General features: G+C 39.7%; 1 protein-coding gene across 3 annotated transcripts in view; it reads left to right on the top strand.

Annotated features, from left to right (window-relative positions):
- LOC134348128 (gamma-taxilin-like) overlaps positions 1 to 22,737 on the top strand; it is a 79,548-nt gene extending 56,811 nt beyond the window's left edge. For 2 of the 3 annotated variants that reach the window (XM_063051042.1, XM_063051043.1), the window contains exons 6-10: positions 2,159 to 2,278; positions 2,672 to 2,746; positions 5,126 to 5,218; positions 9,857 to 9,952; positions 14,224 to 22,737. In XM_063051042.1, coding sequence (XP_062907112.1) covers positions 2,159 to 2,278; positions 2,672 to 2,746; positions 5,126 to 5,218; positions 9,857 to 9,952; positions 14,224 to 14,559 — 720 coding nt within the window. In that variant the 3' untranslated portion in view covers positions 14,560 to 22,737. Of the gene's footprint in view, positions 1 to 2,158; positions 2,279 to 2,671; positions 2,747 to 5,125; positions 5,219 to 6,368; positions 7,657 to 9,856; positions 9,953 to 14,223 lie in introns of those variants that run through there. The other variant, XM_063051045.1, reaches the window with a different exon arrangement.
- The last annotated feature ends 832 nt before the right edge of the window (positions 22,738 to 23,569 follow it).

Here is a 23,569-nt window from a genome sequence, read left to right on the forward strand (position 1 = left end):
AGAAATGTGAATTTGCAAAGTAAACTGTATGAAATTCACACCGAGTTGAAAAAGGACCAAATCTGTAGCAAGGTCGTGCAATACTGTGAACGTGGATGGCCATCTGTTCCAAAAGGAATTCATGAACCTTACTGGCTTGGAAGTGATACACTCAACATTCTTGATGGTTTGCTGCTAAATGGCTCCAGACCCATCATTCCTGCTACTATACATGCCAAAATCATCAGTCAAATCCACCAATGACATCAAAGCATTGAAAAATGCCTCTTAAGAGCAAGGCAGTCCATGTGGTGGCCTGGTCTGAGCACACAGCTAGGAGATTATGTGAAGCATGCAGAAAATTGTACAAAAATCATTCTGAACCTCTCTGTCCCACAGAATTCCCAGACTTTCCAAGGCAAATTGCAGGCACAGACATTTTTGAGTTGAAAAAAGACAAATACCTTCTCACTGTAGATTACTACTCATGGAATGGTGAGGTGTCTAGGTATCTTCTACTTCCTCAGCATCAGATTTTAAACAACACCTGAAAGCTGTGATCGCACGCCATGGAATACTAGAGACACTTGTGTCAGACAACAGTCCACAATTCAGCTGCTGAAAATAGAGGTATTTAACATCATAAGGAGTATAGATTAGATGAATAGTTGGCCTTTTTCCAGTGTCTAAAATTAGAAAGCTTGGGTTTGAGATAAGCGGGGAAAGGTATAAAGGTGACCTGAGGGACTATTTTCTCACACAGAGAATAATGGCTATGTGGTATGAGCTTTAGAGGAAGCTTCAGAGTTGGATATATTTGCAACACTTAAAAGACATTCAGGCAGTTACATGGATAGAAAAAGTTTAGAAGGATTTGGCAAAATGCAGGGAAATGGGATGAACTTGGGTAGACAAGTTGATCAGCATGGATTGGTTAGGCTGAGGAGCATGTTTCTGTTCTGTATGGCTCTCTAGCAAATCATTGTTCTGTAGTAAACGTGTGCAAAGTTGGTAAGATTCATAGTACATTTATTATCAAAGTATGTATGCAGTATGCAACCCTGAACTTCGCCTTCCACACAGACAGCCACGAAACAAAGAAAACCATGGAACCCGTTCAAAGAAAAACATTACCAACCCCCCACGTGCAAAAAAAAAACACCCACCACCAAATCTACACCACTAAAATGTAGATCACAGCCTCTGACGGTAGCAGAACCACATTTGTAAGAAAGTAGTTTTGTGAGGTGTCACCCTTGGTCGTGTTCTCCAGTATTACTATTCATCGCCTTTTTTAACAACATACAAAGTGAGCCAGCCCAGGCTCTTGGGTTTCAGTGTGGGAGTTTTCACAACTATTTCTCACGTTTGTGAATCTGGCCGTTGACAAATTGGTTGCTTGAAATAATATGGCAAACATTAGAGCACAAGACTTGGGAGCACTTAACTGTTTAAATTTTGGATGTTGCTTAGTTGTTATTAAAGGCTTAACCGGTAAGCTGTCTGTGCATAGCTGTCTCTATAAAATAATAATGATGGAGAATTAAATCTGTATGCTGATGTATAATGTAAAAGCAATACTGACATCTCTTTGCATTAAGATTTTAGATGTAGCTCCAGACTGACTTAATCCTATAGCCTGGCTTTTAAATGAGTTTGATAGAAAATGGTGGAAAACTTCAGTAGATCAGGCAGCATACATGGAAATAGAAATGAGTTTAATGTTTCAGGTGAAAGACTGTTCTTCAGAACTGATGTTGATGTTGCCTGGCCCACTGTTCGCAGTATTTGCTGTTTTTATTCAGATTTCTAGCATCTGTTCATTTTATTTTATTTAGAATGTGGCTATTTGTTCTGCATGCATATATTGAATATGTTGAGCGCAGCAGCAAAGACATTTGTAACATTCTAATGTCAGGTACACTCTGTGTAACAGACAGGAGGTCTATTTTAATTTTATTTTAATTTTAATTGGGTATTTACTTTGTCTCAGCACTTGAGTCTAATTGGCATTGCTGTTGTTGGTAGGGGTGAAATCAAATTTTGCCATTGAGCAAAGGCGATGAACCATTGCCTGCAATTATTTTTTGTTATGAAAGTTGGTACTTCCTTCTTGGCGATTGGTGAAACTTTAGCTTATGTTCTCTTTCTTCCTCCCCCCCCCCCCACCCCCATACAGCACATTGACAAGGTATTCAAGCACAAGGAACTACAGCAGCAGCTGGTTGATGCCAAACTTCAGCGAACTACAGAGATTATGAAAGAGGTGGATGAGGAACATCATAGGGAGAGGGAGTTTGTGAGTAAAGGCAGTTTGTCTCTGCTATTTTCCATATGCTTACTTAATGCTGTATATATCTGTAAATGCATCATGTTCCAATGTTATCAGGTAAGCCTGAAAAAGGCTAGCTTCTGCCCCTTAACATTTTTTTAAATATTTCTGGAGGCATGCAGGACATAATGTTTCTAACAATAACTCAAGACTGAGAATGCTGCATCATATCACAAGAGCAGCATGTCCCCAGTAGTTATTTCAAATGAATATATGAATTACAAAGTTCTGAGCATTTCATCCACTTTTTGCTAATACCATTGACATTGTTTGAATGGATAAGAGAAGTGCCATTGAAGTGTGAGGGTGATGTGTCACAGTTTCAGTAATGACATCTTTTGTTTTGACTTGTTTTGATAGTTGCTAAAAGAAGCCACTGAATTAAGGCACAAATGTGAATTCATGAAGCGACAAGAGGCACAGCTGAAGCAACAGGTAAGTTCATGTAATCAGCTGTCTTCGAATGTTCTCCAGCTCTATCAGCAGTTTTACCTAAAGTAAGCTACTGGAAGAACTCAGTGGATTAGGCAGCATCTGTGGAGGTATAAGGGTGGCCGACCTTTTAAAGTGAATCCTTGCATCAGGACTGGAGTGTAGAGGGAAGGTAGCCATTATGAGGAAAGAGGTGAGAGGAGGCTGGGGGAGTGAGGCAAGGGCTGACAGGTGATTGGTGGAACCAGGCGACAGGGGAATGGTGGGTAGTTGGAGCCAAGTGGGGTGGGGATGGGAAATAGGAAGGGTAGATGTGGAGGCTGGCAGATGATAGGTGGAAAGCAGATAAGGAAAGGATGATGGGCGGAGGAAGGGGGTTGCTTAGGGAAAATGGTCCAAAGGGGAGTAAATCCAGGTAGATGCATATGTAGAAATTGGAACCAGCTGAGGGAGAGTGATGGATTGATGTCTTGTGAGCGGTGGGAGAAGGGTATAGGTTCAGGAAATGAGGGAGATGATAAAAGTGAACAAAACAAGAAAGAATCTGTGTGTGGTAACTCTATCTGCCCATCATCCCAACTTTCTGTCTGGTTCCGCATACCAGCCTCGGGTTTAATATCACTGACATTCAGTGATATTACTGTATGTCATGAAATTTGTTGCTTTGCAGTAACAGTACAATATAATACATTAAAAATACTATAAATTACAATAAGAAATATGTTTATAAAATTAAATAAATATTGCAAATAGAGAGCAAAAATAGTGAGGTCATGTTCATGGGTTAATTCAGCAATCTGGCAGAGGAGCAGAGTGTGTGTCTCCAGGTTCCTGTACTACCCCCTTGATGGGGGCATGCCCTAGGTGATGAGGTACTGAATGATGGATGCTGCCTTTTTGAGGCATTGCCTTTCGAAGCTGGAGAGACAAGTGCCCATGATGGAGCCGGCTGAGTTTGCAACACTCTAGCTTTTTCTGATCCTGTGCGGTGGCCCCTCCATACCAGACTGGGAGATGCAGCCAGTTAGAATGCTCTCCATAGTACATCTGTGGAAATTTGTTGGAGTCTGGTGAGAAACCAAATCTCCTCAAACACCTAATGGAAATGTAGCGGCTTATGTGCCTCCTTCATAATCGCATCAATATGTTGGGCCTAGGATAGATCTGCAGAGATGTTGACACCCAGGAACTTGAAACTGCTCGTCGTTTCCACTGCTGACCCCTCAGTGAAAACTGGCATGTGTTCCCTTGGCTTCCCCCTTCCTGAAGTCCACAATCAATTTCTTGGTCTTACTGATGTTAAGTGCAAGGTGGTTGTTGCAGCGCCATGCAACCAGCTGATCTAGCTCACTCCCGTATGCCTCCTCATCATGATTTGAAATTCTTCCAGCAATAGTTGTCATCAATAAACGTATAGATGGTGTTTGCGCTGTGCTTAACCACAGAGTCATGAATGTAGAGAGTGTAGAGCAGTGGGCTAAGCACACATCCTTGAGGTGTGCTGGTGTTGATTGTCAGTGAGGAAGAGGTGTTATTTCTGATCTAATCTGCTTTGACTGTGTTCTCCTGATGAGGAAGTCAAGAATCCACTTACAGAGGGAGGTACAGAGGCCCAGCTTTTGAAGCTTGTTGATTAGAATTTGATGATTGTGTTGAACAGCAGCTGATGCAGGTATTGCTATTTTCCAGGTAGTCCGAGGCCGAGTGGAGAGTCAGTGAGATTCCATCGCTGTTGACCTATTGTAGCAGAGGGCAAATTGCAGCAGGTCCAGGTCCTTGCTTAGGCAGGAGTTAATTCTGGCCATGACCGACCTTTCAAAACACTTCATCACAGTAGATGCAAGTGCAATTGGGCGATAGTCATCGAGGTAGCTCAGCCTCCCACTTCTGTATACTGATTATCTTCCCACTGCCCTCTCTATCTTGATGCGGTGTCTCAAAGGAAAATATTAAACTTCCCTTTGGCTCCTAACCTGCTGAGTTTCTCTGTGTTTTTGCTTTGGATTCCAATATCTGCAGTCTCTTGTTTGATTTCCAGTTGTTAGGTTCTGAAATAGTTTCTGAACTTGGTGATCCCAGAGTCATTTACTTGTGAGACTGTTGTATTTGAATAATTCAATATGAAATAGAGAATGTTAGAAATACTCAGTGCGTCCGGCAGCATCTGTGGTGAGAGAAGCACACTGTGATTCAGGTCAGTGTCTTTCTCGTTCCACAAGCACAAGGTCTTGCTGGGGATTTCAACATTTTAATGTTTTTATTGTAGACACACCCAAAATGGCATGACACATGTTTGAGAGTGATAACTGAGAAGGTTTTCAGGACTCAATCTTAGTTGTCAACAGCCTATTTATTAATTGTGTGTTTTTTATTGTTTTAAAGCTTTCACTCTACATGGATAAGTTTGAAGAATTTCAGACCACGCTGGCAAAGAGCAATGAGGTCTTTACAACATTCAGGCAGGAAATGGAAAAGGTAAGTTCATGATTTTCAGTGTAAACCTCCGTACCATATTCAACTCCATAGTAATATATCTTCAATGGATTATAGTTAAGATAATTTAGAATTAGTGGGGTTTCTTCTTTCCATTGCTGCCTCATTTGCTGTTTTGTCTTTGAAATGTATGGCTTTTTATGTTTGGAGTGCATTCTCTCATTGCAAAAGTCCTATACAGGATGAGTTGATTAGATACAAAATGTATCTAGTGAACAGCAACATGTACGTGAACTTGGTACACAGTCTGTAGCAGGCCCAACTTACCATAAAATTGTGGCTGGCCCTTTCATTTTATCCAACCATTAGACTGAAACACTGGAAACCTGATACAAAGAAGCATCCTCTGCTGCTTGGTATTCAAACCAAGTCAAAGGCATCCGTTAGTCTTGCGAGACCATGGATTTGCGCCTGGAAATCTTCACTCTCCAGGGTGCAGGCCTGGACAAGGTTGTACGGAAGACCAGCAGTTGCCCATGCTGCAAGTCTCCCCTCTCCACAACACCAATGTTGTCCAAGGGAAGGGCATTAGGACCCATACAGCTTGGCACCAGTGTCGTCGCAGAGCAATGTGTGATTAAGTGCCTTGCTCAGGATACAACACGTTGCCTTGGCTGGGGCTCGAACTCACGACCTTCAGGTCGCTAGTCCAATGCCTTAACCACTTGGCCACGTGCCCAGTATTCAGTGCTTAGCAAAATCAGAATATACAGATACAAGCAAGTATTGCTTGCTCTTGTCAACACTCCTGGCCCGAGCCCCTCCAAATGATAGTGACTGAATGGTGAGTGTCTGCTATCACTAAGGGAATGTGTTTTCTTTTTCTTGGTAACTAGAGCAAAGTTTGAATTCATTGTTATAATGGGGTTTGAATTTTAATTCTTTTGTTTGGCCACTTATACTACTATTGAACTACTCAGCCTCACCAAATATATTTCTCATTTACCATTTGATAATTGAAGGAGGTAGGTGTAATTCCTTTGCTATGAGACATTTTGGAATCTCGACATCAGACAAATTTACAAAAGTCCAGTTCATTGCAGATTATTAAGTTAAACGACAGCTGGTGATGTCTTGGATTCTACATACAGGTTTTCCCCAGGTTACAGCAGGGTTCTGTTCTTGTCAACAGTACATAACCTCGACAGTTCACAAATTGGAAATGCAATTACCATCAGAGTTCCCAGTCAGCAGAAGATGGCTGCAACCCTGCAGCAGCTGGTGTCCCAAACACTTGCACGTATGTACAGGCTGTACGTAAAATGGGTGTTCATAATCTGAGGAGGATGGTCCTGCGTAGCAAACCAATAATAAGATTACTGTATGTTATAACAGTCTGATTCAGCCTAGCTTGTTAAACTTGTACGGCATCCCTATGCAAACCAGAATCATGGTGGACTGGATGAAGCACACATGGTGTTTGCATGTCAAACACAAATCTGCATCAATATGGGTTTCCAACTAGCTTTGTCATAGAGTCATAGAGAAGTACAGCATAGAAGCAGTCCATGCCAAAAACATATAAACTTTTCACCTTTCATCTCTGACCCATGACCTCTGGTTGTACTTTCACCCAACCTCAGTGGAAAAGTCCTGCTTGCATTTACCCTATCTATACCCCTCATAATTTTGTATACCTTTATCGAATCTCCGCCTCAAACTTCTACGTTCTAAGGAATAAAGTCCTAACCTATTCAATCTTTCCTTATAACTCAGGCCCTTCAGACACAACAGCATCTTTATAAATTTTCTTGGTACTCTTTCAATCTCATTTACATCTTTCCTGTAGGTAGGAGACCAAAACTGTACAAAATATTCCAAAATTTGGCCTCACCAATATCTTGGGCAACATCAACTTAATATTCCATCTTCTGTACTCAGTATATTGATTTATGAGGGCCAGTATGTCAAAAGCTTTCTTTACAACCTTATCTACCTGTAGCATCATTTTCAATGAATTGTGGATCTGTATTTCCAGATCTCTTCGTTCTACCACATTCCTCTGCCCTACTGCTCATTGTGTAAGACCTACCCTGGTTGGTCCTACCATAGTACAACATCTTGCATTTGTCTGCATTAAATTCCATCTGTTGTTTTTCAGCCCATTTTTCCAGCTGATGAAGATCCCTCTGCAAACCATGATACCCATCCTCACTGCCCAGTAAACCCCACCCTCCCACCAAGCTTGCGGTCAAGGTTTGAGAAAGCTCTGTTTGGAAGCTTTCCAAAGGTAGTCATGTGTTTTGACAAGGGGCTGAACCAACTGGCACAAATTGATGAATCTTGGAGTTTAAATTGGTTCCGCTTTATTTGATGATGATGCCTCATATTTCTTGCCTTTGTACAAGACGTCATTTGTAGAGATTGTATACCACTGCACGAGGCTCCGGTTCAAGCACGTCATTCTTCTTAACTTCTGCCATCTAGATTGGAATGCAGAGAAAATTTTTTTTTTTTACAGAATCAGAGTCAGATTTATTATCAGCATGTTTTGTGCAGCAGCAATACAATGCAATACATGATAATATAGAAAGAAAAAATAAATCAATATATATATTTTTAAATAGATTAAAAATAGTACAGAAACAGAAGTAGTATATATTTTTTTAAAAAGTGAGGTGGTGTTCATGGGTTCAATGTCCATTTAGGAATCTAACGGTAGAGTGGAAGGAACTGTTCCTGAGTCATTGAGTGTGTGCCTTCAGGCTTCTGTACCTCCTTCCTGACAGTAACAATTTAAGGACAGCCCTGGGTGATGGGCTGTCCTTAATAATAGATGTTGGCTTTTTGAGGCACCGCTTCTTGAGCTGTCTTGGATATTACAGAGGCTAGTACCTAAAATTGACTAAGATTGCAACTATCTGTAGCTTCTTTCGGTCCTGTGCAGTAGCCCCCCACCCCCATCCCCCCATACCAGACAATGACACAGCCTGTCAGAATGCTGTCCACGGTACATCTATAGAAGTTTTTGAGTGTTTTAGGTGACAGACCAATTCTCTTCAAACTCCTAATGAAATATAACTGCTGTCTTGCCACCTTTATAGCTGCATCAATATGTTGGAACCAGGTTAGATCCTCAGAGATCTTGACATCCAGGAGTTTGAAATTGCTCACTCTCTCCACTTCTGATCCCTCTAATGATTGGTTCATGTTCCCTTGTCTTACCCTTCCTGAAGTCCACATTCAGCTCTTCCGTCTTGCTGACATTAGGTGCAAGGTTATTGCTGTGATACCACTCAACTAGCTGGTATATCTCGCTCCTGCATGCCCTATCATCTCCATCTGAGATTCTACCAACAATGGTTGTATCATCAACAGATTTTTTATCACTAATTTTTTATTGCAACACCAACAAATTACATTCAATACAACCAGCTGCCAATTACATTTTGACTGTCTAACCCAGCCACCCCCTCAACCTTCATCCCCACCTGCTCTCCACCCCTCCCCCCTCCCCCCTCTCCCCCCCCCCATTCCTCTCCCCTCCACCAACCAACTGAACAATTTGGACAATTGTAGATGGTATTTGAGCTATGCCTAGCCACACAGTCATGTGTATACAGAGAGTAGAGCAGTGGGCTAAGCACACACCCCTGAGGTGCGCCAGTGTTGATCGTCAGCAAAGAGGAGATATTATCACCAATCCGCACAGGTTGTGGCCTTCTGGTTAGGAGGTCAAGGATCCAGTTGCAGAGGGAGGTACAGAGGCCCAGATTCTGTAGCTTACTGATCAGGATTGTGGGAATGATGGTATAAAACACTGAGCTATAGTCAATGAACAGCATCCTGACATAGGTATTTGTAAATCTAAGGCCGTGTGAAGAGCAATTGAGATTGCCTATTGTGGCAATAGGCAAATTGCAGTGGGTCCAGGTCCATGCTGAGGCAGGAGTTTATTTTAGCCATGATCAACCTCTCAAAGCATTTCATCACTATAGTCGTGAGTGCTACTGGGTGATGGTCATTAAGGCAGTTCACACTACTCCTCTTAGGCACTGATATAATTGTTGCCTTTTTGAAGCATGTGGGGACTTCCAACTGTAGCAGTGAGAGATTGAAAATGTTCTTGAATACCGCCAGTTGATTGGTGCAAGTTTTCAGAGCCTTACCTGGTACTCCATCGGAGCCTTCTGCTTCGCAAAGGTTCACCCTCCTGAAAGACAGCCTAACATCGGTCTCCGTGACAGAGATCACAGGGTCACCGGGTACAGCAGGGATCTTTACAGCTGTAGTTATGTTCTCCCTTTCAAAACAGGAATAGAAGGTGTTGAGCTCATCTGGTGATGAAGCATTTCTGATTCACTTTGTAGGGAAATAATGTCTTGCAAACCCTGCCGGAGTTGATGCGCATCCAATACTGCCTCCAACTTTGCTCAGGATTGTTTTTTCCCTCCACGTCATACCTAGTTTTCTTGTACAGACCTGGGTTATCAGACTTAAATGCCACAGGTGTAGCCTTCAACAGACGATGAACCTCCTAGTTCATGCACGGCTTTTGGTTTTGGAACGTACAGCATAGTGGGGGAACTTGCTTCGGTGGAAGGTTTAATTTACATTTGTATAAAGATACTCTATTGGGATATGTTTCTGTGCAAGGTCAGACTTCCTCATTCCTTACAGATGACCAAGAAAATAAAAAAGCTGGAAAAAGAAACTACAGTCTGGCGTACCAAATGGGAGAACAATAACAAAGCGCTCTTACAGATGGCCGAGGAGGTGTGTATAATCTCTTCATTTAGCAGTTGTTGAGTTTTTAATGGGTGGTATGGTTTTTTTTTACCAGCATTGTGCAAACACAGCTTTTTACTAAACATCCCAATTCCAGGGTTGTCACCAGTGAAGGTATTTCAAATGATTTATGAAGGATTTGGCAACATTTGTGTTTGTGTTCTCTGTTTGTAATTAAAGTGTTGAAATTCAATGTATTTCTGAAATACTAGAATGGAGCAAATGAGTGTGGAGGCAGGAAAAAAAATCCAATGTATTTGTACTTTCCCCTGCAATCGCTTTTGATAGGATTTATTTTCAATTTCTAATTCTTCAGCGAGGAAGCTTCGTTGATGATAGAAAACGGGAATCCAGAAAAACCACTTTAGTGCCTTGGGTGAAGGGGTGGTTGCACGCTAACATTATGAATCAGAAATGAAAGTGCCTTCACCTGCAGCACATTGCATTGAAGGAACACTACGCATTGGGCACTGAGACTATTTTGGAAATGTAGCCTTTAGTCCTTATTATCCAAGGCATGGGATAATAATTTAAGTAATTTTTATATTTGATTGAATTGCAGAACTCTAACTTGGTATGTGCATTAAAGGTATCACTTGACCTCTCTCTTTTCTTTGGTTGGAAAATTAGCCTTTTGTGTAATTTCTGGTTTTTATAATTTTGACAATTGTTATACCCATTGTCTAATTCTATGCAAATGAAGCATATTTATTATCCCTCTCAATATATTCTCCTGCAACCTTCAACACCCTTACTAATCAAGCAACTATCAACCTCCACCTTAAATATACCCATTGACGTAGCCTCCACAGCATTCTGTGGCAATAAATTCCACAGATTCGCTACCCTGTACCAAAAGAAATTACTTCTCATCTCTGTTCTAAAGGGATATCCTTCTATTCTGAGGCTGTACAGTCCTGTCCTAGGCTCCCCAGTATTGCCCTTGATGTCCTTTTCAAATCTCTTACCTCTGATCTTAAATCTCCGCTCTCTTGTTTTTGTCAAGCCCTCCTCAATTAAAGAATATGTGCTTTCACTTGGTCTGTGCCCCTGGGTACCTCTCAATCTCTAATGTTCTAGTGAATTAAAGTCCTAGTATAAGGAACCTCTCTTTATAATTCAAGCCCTCAAGTCCAGACACTGGTAAATCTTTTCTGAACGTTTCCTAGTTTAATAACAAGGTGACTAAAGCTGTACACAATACTCCCAAAATGTCAGCAAATGTAGAACTGCAACATAATTTCACAAATTCTCTGCTCAATACCTGACTAATGAAGGCCAGCATGCCAGCTGCCTTCTTCATAATCTTACCTACCTGTGCTGTTGCTTTCACCGAACTATGCATTTGCATTCTGAGGTCCCTCTATTCCGTATTTCTTAGGGCCCTACCATTCACCGTACATGCCCTACCGTGGTTTGATCTCCCAAAATATAATATTTCACATTTTTCTGGATTGAAAGCCGTTTAGCAATCCTTAGCCCACATGCCTTGTTGATTAAGATTACTCTGTAATTTTTCATAATCTTTTATACTATCTACACCACCATCTTATTTTAGTACCCATAATAACAAACTTATTACCCGTGCCTTACTCATTCACATGTAAATCTGAAATTTGAGAGGCAGAAGTGAACTGAATAAGTTTTTAGAATCAATCTTCTTTATGGAAGACATTAGCAGTTTGCCAGATATTCAAGAATGTTGGGGAAAGAAGTGTGTGAAATTGCTATTACTAGGGAATTGGTGCTTGGGAAGCTGAAAGGCCTGAAGATAGATACACCAGCTAGATCAGAAGGACTACACGCCAAGGTTCTGAAAGGCATAGCTGAAGAGAGTGTGGAGACATTAGTCATGATCTTTCAAGAATCACTTGATTCTAGAATGAATCTGGAGGACTGGAAAATTGCAAATCTCACTCCACTCTTCAAGAAGGGAGTAAGGTAGAAGAAAGGAAATTATAAGCTAGTTAGTCTAACCTCAGTTGTTGGGAAGATGTTGGAGTCGTTTGTTAAGGATGTGGTTGTGGGGTACTTGGAGAAGCGTATGCTAAATTAGCCTAAAGTCACCTTGGGTTTCCTTAAGAGAAAATCTTGCTTGACAAATCTGTTGGAATTCTTTGAGGAAATAACAAGCAGGATAGACAAAGGAGAATCAGTGGATGTTGTATACTTGGATTTTCATAAGACCTTTGAGAAGGTGTTGCACATGAGGCTGCTTAACAAGATTAGAACCGATGATATTTCAGGAAAGATACTAGCATGTGAAGCTTTGGCTGATTGACAAGAGGCAAAGAGTGGGAATAAAGGGAGCCTTTTATAATTGGCTGCTGGTGACCAGTGGTGTTCCACAGGGGTCGGTGTTGGAACCACTTTCTACATTGTATGTCATTGATTTGGATGACGGAATTGATGGCTTTTTAGCCAAGTTTGTGGATGATACGAAGATAGGTGGAGGAGCAGGTAGTGTTCAGCAAGCAGGGAGTCTGCAGAAGGACTTGGACATAGGAAAATGGGCAAAGAAGTGGCAGATGTTATACGGTGTCAAGTATGTGGGTCGTGCACTTTGATAGAAGAGAAAAAGATTAGACTATTTTCTAAACAGTGAGAAAATTCAAAAATCTGAGATGCAAAGGGACTTCAGAGTCCTCATACAGAATTCCCTGAAGGTTAATTTGCAGGTTGAGACCGTGGTGAGGAAGGAAAATGCAATGCTAGTAATCCTTTCAAGAGGACTAGAATATAAAAGCAAGGATATAATGCTGAGGTCTGTAAGGCACTGGTGAGGCCTGACTTAGAATATTGAGAGCTGTTTTAGGCCCTTTATCTGAGAAAGGATACGCTGACATTCCAGAAGGTTCACAAGAATTATTCTAGAAATAAAAGACTCATCATATGAACAATTGATGGCTCTGGGCCTGTACTCGCTGGGATTTGGAAGAATGAGGGGGGACCTTATTGAAATCTATCGAATGTTGAGAGGCCTAGATAGAGTGGATGTGGACAAGAAACTTCCTTTGGTGGGGGAGTCTAGGTCCAGAGGCCACAGCCTCAGAATAGAGGGACATCTATTTAGAATGGAGATGAGGAGGAATTTCTTTAGCTAGAGAGTGGTGAATCTCTGAAATTTGTTGCCAAAGGTAGCTGAGGAGGCCAGGTCATTGTCTGTACTTAAGGTGGAAGTTAATGGTTCTTGTTTAGTCAGGGCATGAAAGGTTACAGGAAGAAAGCAGGAGAATGAGGTTGAGAGGAAAATGGATCAGCCATGATGAAATGATGGAGCAGACTCGATGGCTGAATGGCCTAATGTCTTGTGGTCTTAAATTGTTTTTGTAAATTACAAACAATAAAGGTCCCAGCACCAGCCCCTTTGGCACACTGCTAGACAAGGCCTCCAATCTGAGAAAAACCCCTCAACCATCATCCTCTCCTTCCTAACCCTGAGCCAATTAAAAATCCATTCTGCAATTTCACCCTGATCCTATGCAATATAACCTTCCAGAATAACCTGCCACGAGGGACCTTGTCAAAGATCTCTAAAGTCCTTATAGATGATATCCACTGCCCTATCTTCTTGGTTATCTCCTCAAAGATTTGCAATGGACTTGTCAGACATGACTGTCCACCCACAACGCCATGCTGATTGTCCCAAATTGGGTAGTCCCTCCAAATGTTGGCGGATCCTGTCCCTCAGAATGCCCTCCAGCAGTTCACCCATCTTTTATGTTAGACTCACTGGCTTGTTTTTGCCACCCTTTTTGAACAATGCTACCGCATTAGCCACTCTCCAGACCATTGGAAGTTCATCTGTGGCACGAGATGCAGCAAAAACTTCTTTGAAGTCCTCCGTAATTCTCTCTGTAAGAGGTATCATTCCTGTATTGTTCACGCTTGTTGTATTACCTCAGCCCACAATTGGCATGCTCCTGCTTTGGGCTTTTACCTCTACTTCAGCTTTTTATGGAAGGGAAAGCATCTTTTGAAACAAACATGGAAGTCTGTGCACAAGTGAATTCTTGCAAATGATTATGTGGAATTGACTGGACAATGATGATGGAGGAATAAATACAGGCCAAGGTAATGGGAGAACCTCACTTCCAAATCTTTGATTTATGAGAGAAGCCAGACAAGTCTTCAGTTTAACATCTCTTCCAATAGTTGATTCCTCCTATAATGCAGTATATTTTAAATTAAGTATGAATTTAGAATTGGGGAAAAAATGGGATGGATACCTTGATTGGTTTTTAATTTTTATTTTACAGAAAACCCTTCGAGACAAGGAATATAAAGGTCTACAAGTGAAGCTGGAGAGGTTGGAAAAGTTGTGCCGAGCTTTGCAAACAGAGAGAAATGATCTGAATAAAAAAGTGCAGGTCCTTCAGTGTCAGCTTTCAGGAAGTGATGGGACCTTGAACCTGACAGAAGACGTATACCAGGATTGCAAAACACCTGATTCCTCAGATATGGTTGAAGTGAACACAACGAGTCAAGAAGCAGAAGAAAACCCATCTCATGTTCCGGCGATTTTAGATCAAGAGTGTTCAACTGGAGCTCTAGAAAACACTGCAATCGCTTCAGGCATTGATTCTGTTGACTAAAGTTATCTGTTTTAAAAAGAAATTATGTGGAGTTATATATTTTTGTGTAATTATTGTTTGACATGTTCTTGGTACTTATTGGCTTTGTGGTGAGAATTTCTTACACATTTTTCTACCATATCTGTATTTTCTTAGGGGATAAAAGGAATTTATGTGGTTCTGGTAGTTGTATGGTGGGTCAAGTTAGTCTCCTTCATAAATTTTCATAATTGAGTGCATTTGCTTCATTTTTTAATACTGATCTTTTTTGCATTGAAATCCACCCCAATATTCTTAATATTTCTACTGAGATGTGAATATTTCCATATAATTTAAATAACAAGTTTTTAAAATGTATTTTCCTGCAGTGTTAAGTACAACCAGGTTTATCTGAGATGAGCTTCCACAGTTTGGATCATTTCCTGATTTTTCTGATGCTGTATCTTTCAACTTCAGACCTCCCTCAATAGCAACACTGTTGCATAGAAACATAGAAAATAGGTGCAGGAGTAGGCCATTCGGCCCTTCGAGCCTGCACCGCCATTTATTATGATCATGGCTGATCATCCAACTCAGAACCCTGCACCAGCCTTCCCTCCATACCCCCTGATCCCCATAGCCACAAGGGCCATATCTAACTCCCTCTTAAATATAGCCAATGAACTGGCCTCAACTGTTTCCTGTGGCAGAGAATTCCACAGATTCACCACTCTCTGTGTGAAGAAGTTTTTCCTAATCTCAGTCCTAAAAGGCTTCCCCCTTATCCTCAAACTGTGACCCCTCGTTCTGGACTTCCCCAACATCGGGAACAATCCCCCTGCATCTAGCCTGTCCAATCCCTTTAGGATTTTATACGTTTCAATCAGATCCCCCCTCAATCTTCTAAATTCCAACGAGTACAAGCCTAGTTCATCCAGTCTTTCTTCATATGAAAGTCCTGCCATCCCAGGAATCAATCTGGTGAACCTTCTTTGTACTCCCTCTATGGCAAGGATGTCTTTCCTCAGATTAGGGGACCAAAACTGCACACAATACTCCAGGTGTGGTCTCACCAAGGCCTTGTACAACTGCAGTAGTACCTCCCTGCTCCTGTACTCGAATCCTCTCGCTATAAATGCCAGCATACCATTCGCCTTTTTCACCGCCTGCTGTACCTGCATGCCCACTTTCAATGACTGGTGTATAATGACACCCAGGTCTCGTTGCACCTCCCCTTTTCCTAATCTGCCACCATTCAGATAATAATCTGTTTTCCTATTTTTGCCACCAAAGTGGATAACTTCACATTTATCCACATTAAATTGCATCTGCCATGAATTTGCCCACTCACCCAACCTATCCAAGTCACCCTGCATCCTCCTCACAGCTAACACTGCCGCCCAGCTTCGTGTCATCCGCAAACTTGGAGATGCTGCATTTAATTCCCTCATCCAAGTCATTAATATATATTGTAAACAACTGGGGTCCCAGCACTGAGCCTTGCGGTACCCCACTAGTCACTGCCTGCCATTCTGAAAAGGTCCCGTTTATTCCCACTCTTTGCTTCCTGTCTGCTAACCAATTCTCCACCCACACCAATACCTTACCCCCAATACCGTGTGCTTTAAGTTTGCACACTAATCTTGTTGCTTGATTGAAACTTCTAGAAGACGTAGGGACATTTAATGCTTGAAAGAAAGGTGTCTAAATATAATAGATCACTTCAGATGGGCAAAATTTGACAGGGAAGAGTTTGAGGATTTTGAATATTCTGCAGTGTTGCGGGTTCTTGGATCTTCAGTGAACCTTCTATAGATTTGTACTATATGTTGAATTAGGATTGCTGCCCCTTACCTCCACCTTGAAACTGTAAGAAACTGGAGTAACGCTCGTTCTACTCTGTTCTCTGTACTTAAGAGTAAATTGAAGCTTCCAAGAATTTTGACACTCTATTAGTTTAGACATCTGAGGACAGGTTTTGTTGGTTTGAGAGAAAATACTGACCCTGATTTGCATTTTAATAATGCTTTATTTGGTCTTTTTAGTCACCTTTGTGACAAGCCACCTATTTTATTTGTTTTCTTTTTAAGAATAAGGGATTTACGTTTCCTCTAGATTTTTTTTAATGTAGCCATGGCAGCTGCACTATCCTTTCACCTCAGGATTTGAACTTAGACCAAAGCAAAGTGGACGAAATCTTGTCTCAGGCTGTGAGCGTTATTTTTGGCATTGTTGTCTGAATGCATTGATGGTGGACTGTCCAATATACAGGAGTTAGTTGGAACAGAATGATGATTTTAGTCTCCCGAGGATACCAAAAGTAAATGGTTATCCCATTCCTAATGCTGAATTTGGTATGAAATGTAGATATCTACAACAGAGCTGTACAGTTAGAATTGAATGGAAACTTTTTAGATACAAACTCAGGATGGTGGGCAAGTTAATCAGGTGGATAAACTGAGCCTCAGTATGAAAAGACATAATCTGTTAGATCTTTTTGATTTTAGTGTACATAATTATTTACAAATGACTTCTGTAATCTAACATAAGTATTCGTAAACTACCTGACAATGCAATTTTCATTCAAGAAGTGAGCAGTTATTCATTAATTGAACTGTTCTGCAATCTTGTCACTTGTTTGCTATTGAGTGATGAATCTCAGATGGTTCAGTAGCACATAGCATGGGACGTGGATTCCAGTTCTTGCACTGTGAATGATCAGATTCATTTTATGGATTCGTTAAAGATTAATCAAGGTTTCTGAAATGTATCCAGTATTTCTGGCTAAGTATCTAAAGGTATCTGGATGAGGCAAAGATGGGTATATTTTTCAGAGTTGGAAACAATTTTGGATATGCTTAAAAACATTTTTTTATTGGCCTATGCTGTTCTTTGTTTACACATCTGAGCAGTTTGGCTTCTGTAAGGCTGTTTTGTTCCACACTTCATCTTTGCTCATGATTCTAGTGCAGCACTGTGAAATCTTAAAAACACTTGTCTCTGTACCTTCTTACATATCAAGACACTCCAGCAGCGGTAGGTCCTTCCTTCCATGAAATTCATATGGATCTGTTTGTTCAGCCCATTAATAGATCATGGAAATCATGGGATTGCTTTGGAAATGATGGTTGTGAAGAATCTTGGATTCATCATCATTATGTGCCGTGCTTTCAAAACTTTTGCCTGTCCATCCCTTAATGTAACTCACGAATGTGCAACTTTTTCTTCCATCAATTTTTCCTGATATTTGAGTTTCTCTTTCCTCATTACATGTCCCAGAAATTCCAGCTGCCATTTCCTGATTGATGATCTCAACTCTCTTCTTAATCTGACTTTTTGCAACACTTTTTGTTACTTTGTCCTTCCAAGATATTTTCATCATTCTTCTCAAAAACCACATTTCTGCAGCTTCGAATCTTCCCTAATTTTGCTTTGATATTGACCAACATTCACTTCCTTGGGTTAGTGTGGAATGAACATAACACTGCAACAGAATTTAATTCCCATAGAAATTGTTAATCTTTACTATCTTGCTCAAATGCTCAAACTTGCATTTAGCAGTTCCAATCCTACTAATTTCAACATCAGCTCTACCATCAGATGTCATTGTGCATCCTAAGTAATTGAACTTCCATGTTTGTTTAATTGTTTTGTTGCCCACTTTCGGTTCGCATTTCTGTATTTCTTTCTTGTGACATTTCGATCTTCTTTCAGTGATGGTCAATCCTCTCTGCACTTCCTTTGACGAATTTATCTGGTATTTCTTGGAGCTTCTCCTTAGAACAGCTATCAGCACTGTGTTGTCTGCGTTTCATAGGGGTAATTTAAGTTGTATCCACCTATTATGCCAGGAATACTGCTGATTTCCCTTAGAATCACCTTGTTATAAAGGTTGAATAGGTTAGGTGAGAGAACACAAACCTGTCTCCTCTTAACCTGGACAAAATTATTTGTCTCATTTTCAACTCTCATTCCTTGTTCTTTGTTCCCAGTACAAATGTCTGATGATTCACTGATGACTTTAGGGGAAAAGGTTAAGAAGACTCAGTGAAGAACCAACACAAGTTTTAGTAGAAGTCATCCATAAGAAATTTGAGAAGTCCTGGTTAACCAGAGCTGTGTTGTATTCTGCATTTCAAGAGGGTAGATAATTGGTGTTCTTGTCATATGGTGCTTTCTGGAAGTTTAGTATATCTCCCTCAGCTTTGATCAATGAATTCCTATTAAATGGCGTCCATGATTTGAAAGACATGTTCTGTTTGGGAAGAAAATGTTCTATCTCATGTGCTTAAAAACCTAGAATCAAAATATGTCATTTTGGATATTTGTTTCCTCCATCTCCTTGAAGTATGTCATCCTTGTCTGATGTGTTCTACGAGATACTCCATCTGCTGTTCCATGTGATCCTCTTCAGTCCTTTAGACACTTATTTATTTTTCCTTCACTTCTACATCACATCCTGAATTTCCCATGATTTTCACTTGCAAAAACTTTTTCAAATGGAGCTTTACTCTTATCTCCTTGCTACTTGAATTTAGCTGCATTCATTAGTTTCAGTAGTTCCAGAAAGAGAGCTCACAATTAATAGTAATCTTCATAAACAGCGTTTTAGATTAAGGTATGCCCAGTTGCCGAATCATACATGTTTCATAGTTGTGGGTGCTGGCTGCAATCAATCTTGTGTACAGAAAAATGTACTGTACAGCAAACTGAGCAGATCCTGCAGCCTGCATTCACAATCAAGTACCAAGCATTAAACTGAAGGTCTGTAACATTTTTACATTTGAGGGACTTTTGAGGAAACAGGAGATGGCTAAGGCTATGTTTGGGGTTAGGAGTGAAAATTGCTGATACCATTGCTAACCGTAATCCCGTGAATTCTTTACTGCACTTCACGCCATGCTGTTGTTTCCTATATTCCTGCAACACTGATTCTAAATAGGAAGATGCCAATGTTTGGCCAGCAAAATATGTCGATTTCAAAGTGTGAAAAGCAGTGGTACTTGGATTTTCATTTGTAGTTATGTAATCTCTATTGGGTAACTATTTGCAAGCCCCAATTAAGCTACAGTTTTATCTAGTTCAAGATCCCTTATATGAATAAAACTAGCACCCAAATTTAACCACATTTTACAATTCATACAATGAGCTTTTTACATCTGGGATAACTTTGATTGAGATTGATCAGTCTAATATATAAGAAAGTACAAATGTGTGCAATCCATTCTATCAGATGGGTAGTTCCAACCTCGTGTTCTTCTCTTTGCAATATATTTGCACTTGTCCAGCAAAATTACTGCCTACTCCATTCAATTAAAGTTGTATGAGTCAGTTACTCAGTCATTGATGCCAGTCCAATAGGTCGGTGACGCAGCACTCCAACCATTCAGACTGATCAGAAGAATATTGAGACCACATTGTGCTGCTGAGCATCAACTGGATACTTGTTGGTGACGTTTTATCATACAAAATTGCCATTCATCTCAAATTCAAGGTTTAAGAGAGCAATGTCACCTATTTAGTTTACATTTCATTAGGAACAAGTAAAATTCTGTTCCTGTGATTAAGATTTCCCTTTTTAGCAATCAAATTCAAGGTGTGTACCTTGTACAATGTAATCCATGTAATCTCTAGTCAGTAGTAATTGACTGATGGAGATGAATTGAGAAAATGTGATAAATCAAAATACATATAATTTTCCTTGTATTACATTGAGTACTTCTAAGCGTGCTTTTGTGCTTAAAAAAGCTAATATTCCTAAATGATTCCGTCTGTGTCCCTTTTTGTCTATGTAGCTGAATACTTTGTTAGCACTTAGCTGCCACCTTAAGACTAGCTTGCTGCCATTTCTATGCTTATTTACACAATCAGTGTTAGTGTGATGATGTTTGGAAAGGTGCATTTAAAGTTAGGATTTGAACTTTAAAACCACCCAATCTATTTTGATATTGCATAAAATTGCAATGCACAGTTGATCTTAAAGCATGGATTTAATTTTTCACGTTAGATTTGACATGTATGTCGTACTAGGTTCTCAGTAGTTTATATTTAACTGTGACTTTACTTGAGGGTGTAGGGAAAGGAGGCAAAATTTTGGTGTTTTAATAATGCTTTAATAGGGAAAATCAGTTATCCTGAATTAATCTACACTTCCTTCATCTGGTGGTAGAATAAGTAGCTCACTTTATCTAATCACAGTGGGAATGACTCAGCAGATTAGTAAATATCAGTATATTGAAAATGGCATATATCTGTTCTCCTACACCCTCTAGTGGATTCATAGGCTGTGTTGCTTCAAGCTAAACAGCTACTGCCTTAGTTGATCTCAGCCGAAGCCTTGGGATAGGACAAGGTGCCACAATTGGTCTGATTTGCCTCTGGCTAAAGGAGCAGAAGGGATTGGGAACAGACTGGCAAAAGAACCAGGATTTTTTCACCTAAATCCAGTTTGGCAAAATATTAAAAAGTGGATATTAAGTCGGAGGAAAATGTTATCCTCTGGAAGATCTTGCATGTGAGCAAGTCATTTGGGCCAAAGTATTAAAGGTTATCTACATACAACTATCCTAAAATGAATCGAGCACAGATAGGAAAATGGCAGAGGTGTATTAATCCACATACACATCTGCTTTGTAGTGGTATTTGTACACGTTCAAATAATGAGATTGTTTTTTTTTACTTACTGTTCCCTTGCACCTGATGGGCTAAAATAAGATGGTTATGAACTTGTGCAATTCATCTTATAAAAATGACAGGTTCTGTGTTGCATCTTATAACGAGAGGGAAGGGAATTAAGACACCAATTTCTATACAGAAAATTTTAAAGTAGATTTATTCTGAGCCTTGTACTTAGTGGCTAATTAATCAAAATGATATACCTTTTGAAACACCTATTTTGATAATAGTCTTCCTACCTAATCATGCTGAAGAAAAATATAATACAGCTCCTAACCCAGGCTACATCTGTTGCATATGTTGTAATTAAGAAATTCAGTCTAGCTGAATTTCTACTGGGAATGCTATTATATTTTGTTTGTTGGTACAAATTTAAAAGGGACACTTTAGTACATAGCACATCTTCCTAATACTGCCTGATGGGAAATGGGTTCACTGTCTGTGTTCATCAATGTTGAACTGAGGCAGGAAAGTAATGATGATGCATACGATGCATTTAAACAGAAAATGCTAGAATACTTGGGTCAGTCAATGTCAATGGGATAAAAATCAGTTAAGTCAAAGACAAATCTGTTCTTCTTCCCACAGATGCAGCCTGACTTGCTGAGCATTTTCTGGTTTTACTATAGACTTGCAGCATCTACAGTTGTTTTTATTTTCATGCATTTACATTAAGTTGGCATTGCTGTGACTGAAACCTCAGGTGATGATGAGAACAAAAAAAAAACTACCTCTGAAGATTGTAGCAGAGAATAACTGTGAAACAATGAGTCTGAAATAGTTGATGCTTAAATCAGTTTTATTCAGGATTTGGGGCAAGTATTTGAATGGGTGGACAGCATGCTCTTGCTTTCAGATTTTCACACATTTTGTAGAATTCCTTTAATGTGAATCTATAATGTTATTTACTTAAGGAGATGTAAAAGCAAATCAACAAATACAAATATGGAAAATATCTGCTGTTGCTTGGTCATTTCAACTTCAACTGTTTTATTTTTGTGACTTTCAAGCACTTTCCTCTATATCTACATTTCTTAGATTTCTGCCAAATGTCATTTTACTGTTATACTTTAAATGGTATTCACCCACATTCAGGTCACTTTGAAAGCTGTGCTGTTCCTAGCCTCCAGTAAAATGAGCTTTTTACTATAGAACCCCTAACAGGTAACCACAAATATTGTTGCTTATCACAGCTGAGGATTATGTACAACTCTCTGCTTATATAAATCTACAAAAATAGATTCAGAAAATTGTTGGCAAACATTGTTCAACATTTATCCAACTTTAGGGACTATTTCTAAATGTCACCTTTTTAATAAAACTTGTTTCGTACATAATTTAAAGTGGGTTGCAAAGCCACGAAGATTTGAATACATAATCAAAATCTTGGTCAAGGATATAGGAGAGTGTTAAGGAAAAAGATGGAGAGCTGGAGAAGTTGAAGGTGGAAATTCCTTAAAAGCACTGGCAACTTATGATAGAGCCATCGATAATGGAGCAAGTTAATTTTGAAATGATCAAGACCAAAGTTGAAGTACAGACAGCTAATACTTAAAGATTAGAAAAGGTTGAGCACAGGTGGGGAATTCAAACATCATTTAACCGAGAGCCCATGAAAGTCAGCAAGCAAATGTTTGACAACTAAATGAAATGTGGTGTAAGACAAGCAGCCAAGTGCTGAAATAAGATCTCACCATTTAATTAAGAAAACAGATAATTTGCTTAAGACTTTACATTTCCCTGTAAGTTAACAAAATGTGCAAGATCAGCATTTGAAACTTTAAATTTGTTTCCATCTTTACAAGGAACAAAGTATATATTTTTCAAAACTGCGAAGCATAAGAAAAATTTTTCTTATATGTTATTTATGCCAGCATTTCTATATTAGATGATAATTAGTAAATTCACTATGTCAAAGTTTTTGGTTATTCAGCATGAACTCAATAACAAATACATAGACTTTAGGACAAGCAAATATTTGTTACTAAACAAAAACGTTCGACAAATATTCAACATTCATCTAACTTGTAGGATTTGGGGACTATTCCTGAATGTCATCACTTTTATTTTAAAAAGTTCAGTCCATTTATCTCAAATCAGGTGAGACATATAGTGAGATAACACGTGGGAAATTATGCTTTATGTAAGCTAGTTTTGAATAATGAAGGATTGCTGCTGTAAACTTGAATCCAGTAAATCTGATTTATGCGTGATAATTAATCTTTTATTACCTCAGTTAAAGTAGTAATGTATTGCTGAGCATCTCATCAAGACTGCCCATTTTCCTGCTTTAACTATTTTAATTGCTTAACGTAAATCAAGCTGTGACTAGGAAAACAGCATCAGCTTTTAAACTATACAGTGGCTTGCAAAAGTT

This window comes from Mobula hypostoma, chromosome 6, assembly GCF_963921235.1.
Source record: "Mobula hypostoma chromosome 6, sMobHyp1.1, whole genome shotgun sequence".
NCBI classification, from domain to species: Eukaryota; Metazoa; Chordata; class Chondrichthyes; order Myliobatiformes; family Myliobatidae; genus Mobula; species Mobula hypostoma.